The following is a 14,105-nucleotide window of genomic DNA, read 5'->3' as shown; positions in this document are numbered from 1 at the left end:
TCTGAACGAAGAGCTGCCCTCGGAAGTCAGTCTTTCCAGGCAGAATTCTCTTCGACTGGAGACAGGGAGGGCGGGGGCCCTAGACTGAGGTGTGCCTCCCCCATCTAAATACATGCTGGCAATTTTGAAATCACGGCTATGGTTTGCCCAGCAGGTCTCAAGAGGTCAATTCAGTCCTTCCACCCCGATCTTTCTGAGGCGAGCCAGAGCCCAAGGAGCACCCAGCGACATCCCTCTCTACCTGCCGCACGGCCAGGTGCTGGAGCGGACAGCGTTCTGCCTGGTGAGGCCCGGGGGAGAGGGCCTCGCCAGCCCCAGGCCCCCCGGCCCTGCAGCGATGGCTTCCGAGGGCTGTCAGGACGCCAGCGGCACCCACAGAGGCCCACACCCCATTGGAGGGCAGGGCAGGTGCTCGCCAGGGCCAGAGCTGTCTCCTAGGGCTGCCGAGGGCTCGGGAGAAGGGCGTCCGGACTCCCAGTCCCGGACGGGAGAGGAGGGTGGGTCCGAGCTGGCAGAGGGGAAGAAGCTGGGCTTGAAGAAGTTGGCCCTCACCCCGGAGCAGAAGAGCAAGTTGCTGGATTGGAATGACTTCCACCCCCAGAGCTCGCGCCTGGAAGCGGGGCCTCAGCTTTCCCAGAACAGTGCCGAGAACGGTAGAGGAGGCCGTGTGCTGAAGCCAGTCCGCCCCTTGGTGCTCCCTCGGGCGGTGGGAGAGACCCTGCCCGCTCAGGCAGAGGCTCCGGAGAAGAGGGGGACCCCAACTGGAAGGACTCCAGGGGAGCGAAGCGTGGCTCCACCCAGGTCCCCGCTGAGACTCATTGCCAATGCCCTCCGAAGGTCCCTCCTGGTCCTCTCCAACTCGGAAGGCGGGAGGAAGGCCTGGGCCAAGCCAGAATCCACGGCTCTGCCCACCAGCCAGCCGCAAGCGTGCACGCGCTCCTTCAGCCTTCGGAAACCCAGCTGCAACAAAGACTGGGACCAGCAGTCCCCTGGGAGAGACATGGCCAGCAGGGCCTCGGCCTTCTTCTCCCTGGCCACCCCGCCCGTCAGGGCTGCCCAGCCCTCCACCCCTGGCCTTCCCGACCCGGCCCTCCGCACCCACAGTTTGCCCAACCGGCCCTCCAAGAAGTTTCCTGCATTGGCATCCCCACCCTGCAGCAAGATGGAAGATGTCCCCAAGCTCCTGGAGAAAGTGAGTTTGCAAGAGACCTTTCCAGATGCTTCTAGGAGTCCAAAGAGAAAAATCTTTTCCTCTCTGAGACTCAAAGACAAATCCTCTGAGAGTCCTCTCCAAGAATCCAGGCAAAGAAAGGACTTCCGTGACATCTTCAGCATCCCCAAGGGGAAGGTGCAGCCCGTGGACAGTGCGCGGCTGGGGCAGAGGGCCCCACCTCCTTCTCCAGAGCGAGATGCAAGTAAGTGGCCCTTTCCCAGCACAAGCCCACAGCTCATGCCGGGCAGTTAGTTATCATTATTGCGTTCATAAACGGCATCTTTTACCTCGTTTTGCTCCTCAAATTAAAGTCTGACAAAAGTAGGAAACTGGAATTTGAAAAAATATGAAACAATTCAATTTGAAATTATGTTATAGAAAATTTTGAAAGAGTTAACCATAAATTCACCACTTTCCCCTTATTGTCCATATATGAATATTTTTTACTAAGTTGGACATAAAATTTTGTGCCTTTTTAAATCGACATTATGTTATAGGTATTAAGCCAATTGCCTCATCGTCTACATAAATGTGATTTAATGGCTATAAAATATTCTATCTAGTGGCTATGTTATTTAATGAACTGATTCTTTATGGTTTAACTTATAGACATGTATGTATATATAAATTATATATATAAATGTATTTATATTTTATATATGGTCTTGGGTGGACATTTTTATGCATATAGCTTTTTCTTTCCTTTGAATTATTTTTTTAGGATAGGTTCCAAGACATGGGATTTTTGGATGAAAATGTGAATACTTTTAAGATTCTCCACTTACACTGACAAATTGCTCTTTAAAAGAGAACCTATGGGTAAAGGATGCATGGAATCTCTCTATGTTATTTCTTACAACTGTGGGTTGTAAATTTCAATTAAAACATGGGAAAGGTACCAATTTATATTCCACCACTAATGTATGAAAGTGCCTTTTCACCACACTCTGCATCGAGTATTATATATTTTAAATATTGCTATTTCGCTGGTCCAAAAATGGTGCCTCAAAATACTATTGAATGTAAAATATAACTGAAAAAAAATTTTTTCTTAATGGTGCCTTTTAAACTTGTATTTCTTCTTATTACTAGTTTAAACATGTTTATGTATATTTGGTTACCAATTGAACCTTAGGCTTTTTAGATTTAAATCTGTTTATAATTTTTCAAATTATAAAATTAATTAATACATTAAATAATCTGAATAATTCAACAGTATAGAAATATCTTAAAAACAAAAACAGTAACATATTCTCTCATCCCCTCCTCCTCACCAAAGTTTTGGTATATATCTTTAGAGGTAGTTTAAACAGTCACATGGTTTCTGTTTTTGTTGTTGATATTTGTTTGATTGCTTTAAACAAACTGATTCTACTATTCCTGTTGTTGAGCAACTTTATTTTTCTTTATTTTTTTGATGTTTTATTTTCTTATTTAACTCTTATTTGGGAACTTAGGTTTTCAAGCAAAAAATTATTTCGCTGGTGTGGTGCCTTAGTCAAAAAGTGTGTCCCCAAAAAATGCACTTTGAATAATTATAAAGGCATTTCATTTTCAAAATTGAGCTAGCAGCTATTAAAGTGTATACATATTTTGATACACCCTGTAGATTAACAAGAGAGTTTATTTTCAACCAAGCTCAGATGTAAGCATGGATAGGCTGAAATATAACTGCTCCCTTTTATCCCATCATAAACTTTAATGTGCTGTGCATTTTTGTGTAGATAATATACAAAATTCACATGGTTCAAAATAGCAGTCACAGAATGTCCTATCTCCCTTCCCTGTCCTGGAGCCATCAGGTCCTACCCCTGGTGACAGATGTTATTATCAGGCTCTTGGGCTTCCTTTCAGACAGAATTTATGAACACACAAGCAAATGTACATATTATATTCTTCCCCGCCCCTCCCCCCCCCCCCCCCCCACAAATAGTAGCATGCTAGGACATTGTACACACTTTTTTTGTACTTTTGGTTTTATTTTGGAGGTTATTCCATATCCTAATATATAAAAAGCCAGGGGCCGTCATGACCAAAACAATCGGATGGACGACCGAACAACAGGTTGTGTGTGGCGACAAGGCCGGCAGGGGGGTTAGTGAGGGACGACCAAACGACTGAACAGCAGGCTGCATGGGGCAACCAGGCCGGCAGGGGGGTTAGTGAGGGATGACCAAACAACTGAACAGCAGGCTGCATGGGGCGACTAGGCCGGCAGAGGGGAGCAGTTAGGGGCAATCATGCAGGCAGGCAGGTGAGCAGTTAGGAGCAGCGGTTCCAGATTGTGAGAGGGATGTCCGACTGCCGGGGATCAGGCCTAAACCGGCAGTCAGACATCCCCCAAGGGGTCCCAGATTGGAGAGGTTGCAGGCTGGGCTGAGAGAAGTCCCTTCCCCCCTCCCCCGTGCATGAATTTCATGCACCAGGCCTCTAGTTAGTACATAAAGAGCTTTTGTTTTATAGCTACATGGTATTCCATTGTGCACATACACCATAATTTATGGAGCCAGTCCCCCATGATGGAAAGTTTAAGTCATTTCAAGACTTTTGCTATTGCAAACAGTGCACAATAATTAAGAACTTAGGTCATTTGGCACATGCATGAGTTTATCTGCAGGATAAATTCCTAGAAATGGAAATGTTGGAACAAGGACATGTGAATTGAAAATTTTGATAGATATTGCCAAGTTGTCCTCCATCAAAGGGGTGTCAGTTCACCCTCCCAGCACCAAAGTATGAGAGTGCTGTTTCTATACTGGCACTAAATGGGTTGTTACCCAATCCTCCACCTTTTTTTTTTTTTTTTAATCTTTACCAATCTGATTGAGCATCTTTTCATAATCATTTATATTTCCTTTTCTGTGAACTATTGTATCTGTTCTTTATCTAGTTTTCTGTTGGGTTGTTGGTATTTTTCTTAAGAATATGTGGGGACTCTAGTAGATAGAAAATTTAGCCTTTTGAATTACAAATACTTTTCCCAGTTTCTTGGTAGTGTTTAACTTTGTTTATGGTGGTTTTGTCATATAAAATTTTTATTTTTATATAGTAGTGGTAAGCAATTTCTCACTTTCTGGCTTCTGGGCTTTATATAATAGTTCAGAAAAAGCTTCATCCAAGTTTACAGAGGAATTTTCTTACAGTTTCTTTTAGTCTTTTGTTTTTACATTTAAATATTTATATTTTCTTCCTAGTATGAAATATGAGATATGGATCCAACCTTATTTTTTTAGATGTCTTCCTGGTTATCTTAAAATAATTTAGTGAATAATTCATCTTTTTCCTCTCTTCTGTGAGATGACATCTTTATCTATATCAAATTCCTGTACTTGGACTGATTTCCACACTATTTATTATATTTTATTGAGTTGTCTGTTATGTGTCGGTACCACACTGTTTTAATTATATATATATTTAAATCTGTGTATTATACTATCAGGTAGAAAGAGTATTCCACTAGTGATCTGTTTTAAACATTGTCTGGCTCTTCTTGCTTCTATATTCTATATGAATTTAGCATCAGTTTATCTATGTTTCCCACAAAAAAAATCCTACAAGTGCTTTTATGGATTGAGTTAAGTTTACAAACTAACTTAAAAGAATTTACAACCTTATGCTATGAATTGACTTTTTTTTATTTGTTCATATATTTTACTGTGATTCTCAAGGACATTCTAAACTTTATGTCAAATAGCTTTTGGATATTTATTGTTAAGTTTATTATTAGACTAGAGGCCTGATGCACGGAATTCGTGCAAGGGGCCCAGACCTCGCAGTTCCAGCCAGCCCTCACAGCCCCGGCTGGCCCTCGCAGCCCCAGCTTTATCCAGAAGGTTCTCCAGAAGGTCGTCCAGATGGTCTTTCTGCTGTTTGGTCTAATTAGCATATTAGCTCTTTATTATATAGGATATTTAGATATTAGATGTTTAGGTTTTTTTGCTATTGTAAATAAGATATTTCCATTTTATCTTGCTACTCTTGGTTATGTATATGAAAGTTATTGATTTCTGTATAGTTGTTTTGTACCCATCCATTTTATTGAATTATCTTTGCTTGTAGAAATCTTACAGTGAGTTCTGGGTCCTCCCCAAAATATACAATCATAGTATGTGCAAATAATAATAATTTTATTGCTTGTTTTAGAAGTTCTGTACTTCTAATTTATTTTGTTTCCTTAGTTTCTTTGGTTCCCAGAATCTCCAGAAACAATATTAAATAAAAATTGTGATAATGGCCCAGCCAGTGTGGCTCAGTGGTTGAGCATTGTCCCATGAACCAGGAGGTCACAGTTCAATTCCCAGTCAGGTCACATGCCCGGGTTGTGGGCTCAATCCCCAGTAGGGGGCATGCAGGAGGCAGCCGATTGATGATTATCTCTCATCATTGATGTTTCTATCTCTCTCTCCCTCTCCCTCTCCCTTTCTCTGAAATGAATAAAAACATATTTTTTTTAAATAGTGATAATGGTTTCCTTATTACATTTCTAACTTTAATGAGAAGGCATCTCATTAGTGAAAATAATGTTTTTCCATTTAAGCATTATGCTGGCTCCTGGATTGACCCAGATATATTTAATCATTTCAAGGAAATAACCAACTAATTATATTTTATTAAAAGTACAGTTGACCCTTGAATAATGTTTGAACTGCATAGGTTCACTTATATGCAGATTTTTTGTTAATTGATCCAAGCAGTTCAAACCCATGTTGTTCAAGAGTCAACTGGTGAATGGTAATTCAAATATTTGGAGGACCTACTTAAGTTATGTGCCAAATTTCCACAGCATAGGGAGGTGGTGGATGTCCCTAACAGGGTCAACGCTAGTTTTCATCTCAAATGGATGTTGAATTTTAGCAAATATTATTTTAGTACCTTTTGAGATGATTGTGTACATTTGTTCTTTTTAGTCAGATTACTATAAATTATATAATACATTAAATTGCTGAAATAAATACCACTTGGTCATGATGTTTTATTATTTTAATATATTTTTGTTCTGTTTCCTAATATTTTATCAAATTCATAGGTAAGATTAGCCTTTAGTTCATACCTATATAATTTCTGTATATGCTGATTATAATAAGTTGGGATAAGTGTGTTTTCCTGATTTAGTAATGGACAGCCACATTTGTTTATATTCACCAGGAAATCGTGTCACTTTTTTGGCTTGGAACAGAATGGGAATATAGAGAATGAAATTAACTTAAGGCTGATCAGCTCTGGAAATGGTGCCTGGGCCCATCTCATAAAAAATCTTTGCGTTTCTCTCAGATTATTTTAGGTCAGTATCATAGTAATATTAAGATTTTATCTACCCTATTAGATTAAACTCATTAGTTTCCTTCTATTTCTCCACCCCTGACCAACACACAGACACACAGACATGGCTCTCTCCACATTTAACTTGTATACTTCCATGCAATGGAGAGAAAAATAGTACTCAAATAGAAAGCGAGAATCTATCAAAAGTCATTCAAATTGAAGTACCTTGAATTATGATCACTTGACTAAGAGCCAGCTGAAATTTAATTTTTTGTACTTTTACAATACAACTTTCTATTAATATCCTATATAATAAAAGGCTAATATGCAAATCTACCAAACAGCGGAACGACCGGTTGCTATGACGTGCACTGACCACCAGGAGGCAGATGCTGGACACAGGAGCTGCCCCCTGGTGGTCTGCTCAGCCAGAAGCTGGGCTCATGGCTGGTGAGTGCAGCAGCAGTTGTGGGAGCCTCTCCCACCTCCACAGCAGCGCTAAGGATGTACAACTGATGGCTTAGGCCCGCTCCCCAGGGGACATCCCCCAAGGGCTCCCGGACTGCAAGAGGGTGCAGGCCGGGCTGAGAGACCCCACTGAATGCACGAATTTCGTGCACCGGGCCTCTAGTTATACATAAACTCAGAGTATTTAAATGACTTAAGGATATAAACTGATTTCAAGTACTTACCAGTGCCTATTTTATACAAACAATTTTAATGCTAATTGTTATTCTTGTGTATAATTAAAAGAAGGCACACTGAGAACCTCCCTTTTTTATTTTTGCATAAACATTTTTACTGCAGTATAACATGCATACAATAAAGTACACAAATATTACGTACACAAATGATGAATTTTTACAAAGTGTACATTTGTGTAATCACCTCAGAGATCAAGCTACAGAATATTGCCAGCACTCAGAAGCCTTACTCATGCTTCTTCCCAAATACAGATGCCACCAAACAAAAGCACTTACCATCTGACTTCTCTGATCACAGATCACTTCTGTAGTTTTTTGACTTGGTAAAAATCGAATCAATCAGTGTTGGGGTAGGCAAAATTCTTCCCACCCTGGTAGACTTGCCCAGTATAACCTTGTCCTCTTGAGTATGGTGGGAATGTAACTCTGATAGATTTCACTCCCATGATTAGGTTATGGGATTTTGCAAATGTAATAGGAGTTCCAAACCAATTGAATTTGAGTTAGTCAAAAGGGAGATTATCGTGGGTAGGCCTAACCTAATCTGGCGCGCTGTTAACAAGGACTGAACCATTCCTGAAGTCGGATGTTCGAAGTGTGAGAAAGACATGATCCTGCTGGCTTCACAGAAGTAAACTGTCATGCTGTGAACGGGAGGCCTCCAGGAGCTCAGCCCGACCTCCAGCTGACAGCCAGCAAGAAAGCAGGGCCTGCGTGCTGCACCAGGAGGAGCTGAATTCTACGACAGCCGGAAGGAGCTGGAAGAGAACCCTGAGCTGCAGAGGAGAAGCCAGCCCAGCAGACACCTGACTGCAGCGCTGGGAGACGTTGAACAGATGACCCCGTTGAGCTGTGCCTGCACTTGTGACCTGCACAACTGTGCGATAATAAATGGGTGCTGTTGTAAGCTGCTAATAGTGTGTACATTGCTTCTGCAACACTAGAAAACTATCCATTCTTTTGTGCATGACTTCTTTCATTAAACATTATGTGTATGCATCGGCTGTGTGTGTGTGTGTGTGTGTGTGTGTGTGTGTGTGTGTGTGATTTATCCATATAGTTATATACAGCAGTGGTTCATTATTTTCCATTGCTACGTCTTTATTTTCTTGTATGAGTATGCCACAATTTATTTGTGCATTCTGTTGGTGGATACTTAATTAGGCTCATTTTGCTTCTTTTTATTTCAAGTAATAACAGCTTTGAGCACTCATATATATGGGCTATTGTCCAAGATAAACAAAGCCAGATACCAGTTAAAGTAGTAGAGATTTTAATTAGTAATATACTATTGCAATGGGGAAGAGAGTCTAGCATGAACTGAACTCAGCTTTGATTTTTTTTAAGTAGGATTTTATTTCGTTATTATTTTTTAAATATATGTTTTTATTGATTTCAAAGAGAGAAAGGGAGAGGGAGAGAGAGTGAAGCATCAATGAGAGAGAAACATGGATCGGCTGCCTCCTGCATGCCCCCTACCAGGGATCAAGCTGCAGCCCCGGGCATGTGCCCTGACCGGGAAATGAACTGGTGATCTCATGGTTCATGGGTTGATGCTCAGCCACTGAGCCACACCGGCTGGGCTCAGCTTTGATTTTTACAGAGAAGGCATGGTGTTTTATAGGGAGAATGAGGGAGTAGGGAGAGGGGCCAAGCAGGGACTCGGCAGAGTCAGGGAAGTGAAAAAAGTTACTGAGGGTGGGTCAGTATAAACGCTGATAGTGCCGGCTGTGTCTGTTAGCTGCTTATTACTGAAGCTGGGATCCTGTCCTCCCACAGAGACTGGGAGACAGAGGCCCTATGCTCCCTGATGATTGCATTTTAAAGGAATGGCTTTCAGGTTCTTGAGACAAGACACTCCTGAGTGGTAGGAGGCATATATTATCTCAAAGGGACAGAGGAAGGATTTTCTGGTATAAGCCCTTTTTGGTAAATGCTCAGAAAGGGTGGGTAGCCAGGGGCCTGTCCGAAGGTGTTGGCTAGAACAGTAAATTCTTTTGTCAGCCTTGAGTTTTCTCAAGTGCTTTCAGCAGGGCTGGGCTCATCCTAGGGATGTAGCCTTGAGCTGTCAGAAACTATGTTAATGTTTAAGTCTTTTAATGTAGGAAGGAGTGAGTGGGCTAAATAATCTATATTGAGGGTCTGTAGTTTTTATAAGCCAAGGTGAAGGTCTAGTCAAGAAAAGGGCTCAGAAGAGCTTGGCTAAAGTTTGCTCAAAGACAGAAGCTTTGTTAGTAGAGAGACGGGCAAAAGTAGGGTTACTGTTGTTCTCATGGAAAATAATAATACAAGAATCAACTCTGTGTTTTGCATAGTCACTACTGTAAACCTACTTTTGCCCACCCTGTATATACCTGGGAGAGGAATTAATAGGTCATGGAGGAGGCATGTGTGGTTTGCTGTAGAAGATACTGTCAGATCTTTTTCCAAAAATGACTGTACCTATGTACAGCAGGAAACCAGAGCTCTGTGTGTTGTGTTATGTGTGCTCTCATTTGCTTGTTTTTATCCTCACCCAAGAATATGTTTATTGATTTGAGAGAAAGAAACTTTGATGTGAGAAATATCAAATGGTTGCCTCTCATTCGTGTCCTGACCCGGAATCAAACCCGTAACCTAGGTATGTGCCCAACCAGGAATCAAACCCACAATCTTTTTTGGTGTATGGGACAACGCTCCAACCAACAGAGCCACCCACCCAGGGCTAATGAATTTAAATTTAAAAACTGAAGCAGTATAAAATGTTTTCTATTAAGTGTATTAAACGCAACTTTTCCTTTTGATAGAATTATGTTTTACTTTAACCTAGCTTACTATGAGCTTTTATTATGAATGATGATAAATTTAATCAAATGATTTTTCTACCTCTATTGAGATAATCATATTATTTTACTTTAATCAATAATGTGCTGAATTATATTGATTATATTTTTATATAGATTTGGAAATGTTAAATCATTACCGACTTGTTGGGGTAAACCCAACTTGGTCATAATTTATACTCCTTTATGTATTACTGTATCAGATTTGCTAATTGTTTTTTATAGTTTTACACATATGCGCATGAGAGATATTGGTCTGAATTTTTTTCTTCTTGTATTATCTTGTCAAGTTCTGTCATCAAACTTAGGCTAGCTTCATAACACAAGTTGTGAAGTGTTCTGTTTTTCTCTATTCTCTGAAAGAGTTTTTCTTTTTTAACATTGGTATTATTTCTTTTTTAAACATTTGGACATAAATTAAGTCATCTAGCCTAGAATTTTTTGGAGGGTGGTTTCTAAGTATGGATTCAGTTTCTCTAATAGGTATAATTACTCAGATTGTCTTTCTTCTTATGTCAGTTTTGGTAAATCATGTTTTTAAATAAATTTGTCCATTTTATCTAAATTTTGAAATTTATTGTCATAAAATAGTTACTGTAGGATTTTTTTATTTCAAATATTGGTCACTTGTGTTTTCTTTCTCTTTTTTTCTTAGCCAGTCTTCTTAGGTGGTTATCAATTTTATTTGTCTTTTTAAAGAAACAAAATTTTTCCATTTTATTTCTGCTTTGTCTATATTGTCTTTCATAATCTCTTCTTGATTTATTTTCCTTTTAGTTTCTTTAGGCTCAATTGGTTGTTCTTTTTCTAGCTTCTTGAAATAGAATTTAGAGCATTAATTCTCAACTTTTCTTTTGCATAATGTATATATTTAAAGTTCTAAATTTCCCTCTAATCACTGTGTTAGCTGCAACTAGTTGTTTTGTTATACCATTTTTAATCATCAGTTTAAATTTATTTTTAGTTCTTTTTTGATCTATAGGTTGTTAGAAAAGCATGTTATGCCCTGATCAATTTGGCTCAGTGGATAGAGTGTCGGCCTGTGGACTGAAGGGTCCCAGGTTCGATTCCGGTCAGGGGCATGTACCTTGGTTGCGGGCACATCCCCAGTGGGAAGTGTGCAGGAGGCAACTGAATCGATGTTTCTCTCTCATTGATATTTCTAACTCTCTATCCCTCTCCTCCCTTCCTCTCTGTAAAAAATCAATAAAATGTATTTAAAAAAAAAAAAAAAGAAAAGAAAAGCATTGCTTCACCTGAGCTTTCCTGTCTGGCGATCTCATTTTGAAAATTTCTGGTGTTATTTTCTACTAGTGGCCTGGTGCATGAAATTTGTGCACATTAAAAGAGGATTAATTAGAGGAAATATTTTAATATTGCTATTTGCCCTTTCTCTATAATAGAAGTGTCTGAGATGAAAGAAAATTAGTAAAATGTATATGAAAATCTTCCTCCTGTCAGAGTCTGGGGTACACAATGGGACCCAGAGTCAAGTCCTCATCCACTCATGTGTGCCTCAAAATCGTGCGAGACCCAGACCCGGCTTCTCCCCCTTCCCCCAATAGGCTAGATCCAGACCAGGCCGGTCCCACCCTTGTCAAGCCCCGCCAGGCAGGGGGCGCAGCCTCAGGTCCCCTGGCCTGGCGCCGGGGCAGGGGACACGCCTTGAGGTCTCCCATCAAGCCCCGCTGGGTGGGGGCGCAGCCTCAGGTTCCCCGGCCCTGCACTGGGAGGGGCGTGCAGCCTCAAGTCCCCTGTCAAGCCCTGCTGGGCAGGGGGCACGGCCTAAGGTCCCCCGGCCCAGGGCAAGGGGAGCAGCCTGAGGTCCCCCAGCCCAGCACTGGGGTGGGGGGACGCACCTTGAGGTCCCCTGTTAAGCCCCACTGGGTGGGGGGCACGGCCTCAGGTCCCCCGGCCTGGCACCTGGGCAGGGGGCACGGCCTGAAGTACCCCGGCCTGGCGCTGGGGCAGGGGACACGGCCTAAGGTCCCCCGTCAAGCCCTGCCAGATGGGGGTCACGGCCTGAAGTTACCCGGCCTGGCGCCAGGCTGGGGGGCACCGCCTAAGGTCCCCTGTCAAGCCCCATGGGGATGGGGGGGTGCAGCCTCAGGTCCCTGCTGATTGCTCGTTAAGGCTCTTTACAGGAACTCAGCCTCCACTGTGGGTGCAGCCGTCTTGTGTTACGGAAACCCCCACCTCTGCTGTGGGCGCCACCATCTTTGTGGCAGAGTGAAGGTCAATTTGCATATTCCTTCTTTATTATATAGTATTACTGATTCCTAGCTTAATCTCACTGTTGTCAGAATATATACTATGTATGATTTCAGGCCTTTGAATTTTGTTGATTCTTACTTTATGGTTTGGCATAGCATCAACTTAGTAAATGTTCATGGGCTTTACAAAGAAAAATGTGTATTCTCTAGTTCTTGGGTGGTGGTGTTCTATAAATGTATTAGTAGTGTTTGCTCAAATCTTCTGTATCCTTACAGGTTGTCAACTATATTTCTGACCAACTGGTTATAAACAGGGGTTCACCACAACCCCCTCCTTTGGTTAAATAATTTGCTGGAATGGCACAGGAACTCAGAAACACTTACACTTGCCCTGGCTGGTTTTGCTCAGTGGATAGAGCATCAACCTGCGGACTGAAGGGTCCCAGGTTCGATTCTGGTCAAGGGCTCATGTCCAGCTTGCAGACTCGATCCCCAATAGGGGGTGTGCAAGAGGCAGCCAATCAATGATTCTCTCTCATAATTGATGTTTCTATCTCTCTCCTTCTCCCTTCCTCTCTGAAATCAAGAAAAAATATATTAAAAAAAAAACACTTACCAGTTTATTATAAATTATATAGTAAAGGCTACCAATGAACAGCCTGATAAAGAATTACAGAGGGTGAACTCAGGAAGGGTCCCTGTGGAGTTGGGTGGACACCCTCTAAGCATGAGGATGGGTGAGGGTTAGGATTAGGCTGATAGATTTTGTGACTATTACATTACACAGAGAGTCTAGGTTTTGTTTCTTCACTTGAAGAATATTAAGTAGGCAGTAAAGAATGTATGGAGAGGCAGTAAAGTACTTGCATATCAATTTATTTCTCCCAAGGCTTGTTTTTAAGCATCTTCAAGTGAGTCTGTAATAACCTTTACTCTAGGGCTCGTTTATCCCTATTGCTAAAGTGGGACTCTTCCATGGCCTCTACTAATGCCCCTGGCTGGGGGTCGGGGGACGTGAACACTTCCCAGTCCTGCAAAAGCTTTTGATATTATTTAGCCTGTAACTCCCCAGCAGCTTTTTGCCCGGCCTCATGCAGTTTCTCTCTGTGCATCTACACATTAAGCAATAAACTAAAGGGCCCTCTGTGCTTATTTCTGAAGTTCTTTTTCTGCACAGCTCCTGCCTCTCCAGTACTCTCCCTCACACATTCCAGCTGCCCAGCCTTCTCAAACGCTCATCTCCATCTTTTCAACCCAATGAATCACCTGTGCTCTGCTAAGGTTCTTCCTAACCAGCTGTGATCTGGAAGAAAGTGCCCCACGGCAGAGGAAGCATTTGTGATCTAGAGCTGAACTCATTTGCTTCCGTTCTCACCTGTATCACAGTTCTGCACTTCCCACTGTCCCACACCTGGAAACAGCTGCTTCACATACTTTGTCCTGACTTCTAGGGCTTCGTGGTGGGAGGTCAATCCTGGAATGAGTCGCCCCATTAGAGCCAGAGTCAAACAATGCTGCCAAGTTGTTGTTGTTTTTAAACTCTGCAAATGACGAGTGAATGCCTAGAATGGATGGTTCTATGATGGAAGGGCGTAAAGGGGAAGAGATGCAGAGGCACCTGTATAAGTTTGTGTAACTTTGCCAGAAGTTTAAGAAATGCATTCTATGTGGGAACACTTCCTCCTCAATTTCAAAATGAGATTCAATGGGAATATTACGTTTGTTTTCGAGAGTTAGAAAACGTTGTATCCTTAGGTTACTATACGTTTTCCACTAAATGAAGGCGAATCAGGCAGTTTTACTAATATTTCAGTATTGTTCATTTCGATCAATGAATGGTGAAGCAGCAGCTATTGCTGATGGCCAATAACATTTATGTAAGCAGCTCCAA

At 41.8% G+C, this 14,105-nt stretch overlaps 1 protein-coding gene across 9 annotated transcripts in view; it reads left to right on the top strand.

Moving 5' to 3' along the window:
- MICAL2 (microtubule associated monooxygenase, calponin and LIM domain containing 2) overlaps positions 1 to 14,105 on the top strand; it is a 221,487-nt gene that overhangs the window by 174,901 nt on the left and 32,481 nt on the right. For 6 of the 9 annotated variants that reach the window (XM_079787226.1, XM_079787228.1, XM_079787223.1 and 3 more), the window contains one exon: positions 152 to 1,415. In XM_079787226.1, the coding sequence (XP_079643352.1) occupies positions 152 to 1,415 (1,264 nt within the window). The remainder of the gene's footprint in view (positions 1 to 151; positions 1,416 to 14,105) is intronic. The other 3 variants (XM_079787224.1, XM_079787229.1, XM_079787227.1) reach the window with 1 other exon arrangement.

Source organism: Cnephaeus nilssonii (assembly GCF_951640355.1).
Source record: "Cnephaeus nilssonii genome assembly, chromosome: 13".
Lineage (NCBI taxonomy): Eukaryota > Metazoa > Chordata > Mammalia > Chiroptera > Vespertilionidae > Cnephaeus > Cnephaeus nilssonii.
This window is presented reverse-complemented; position numbering and strand designations above follow the sequence as displayed.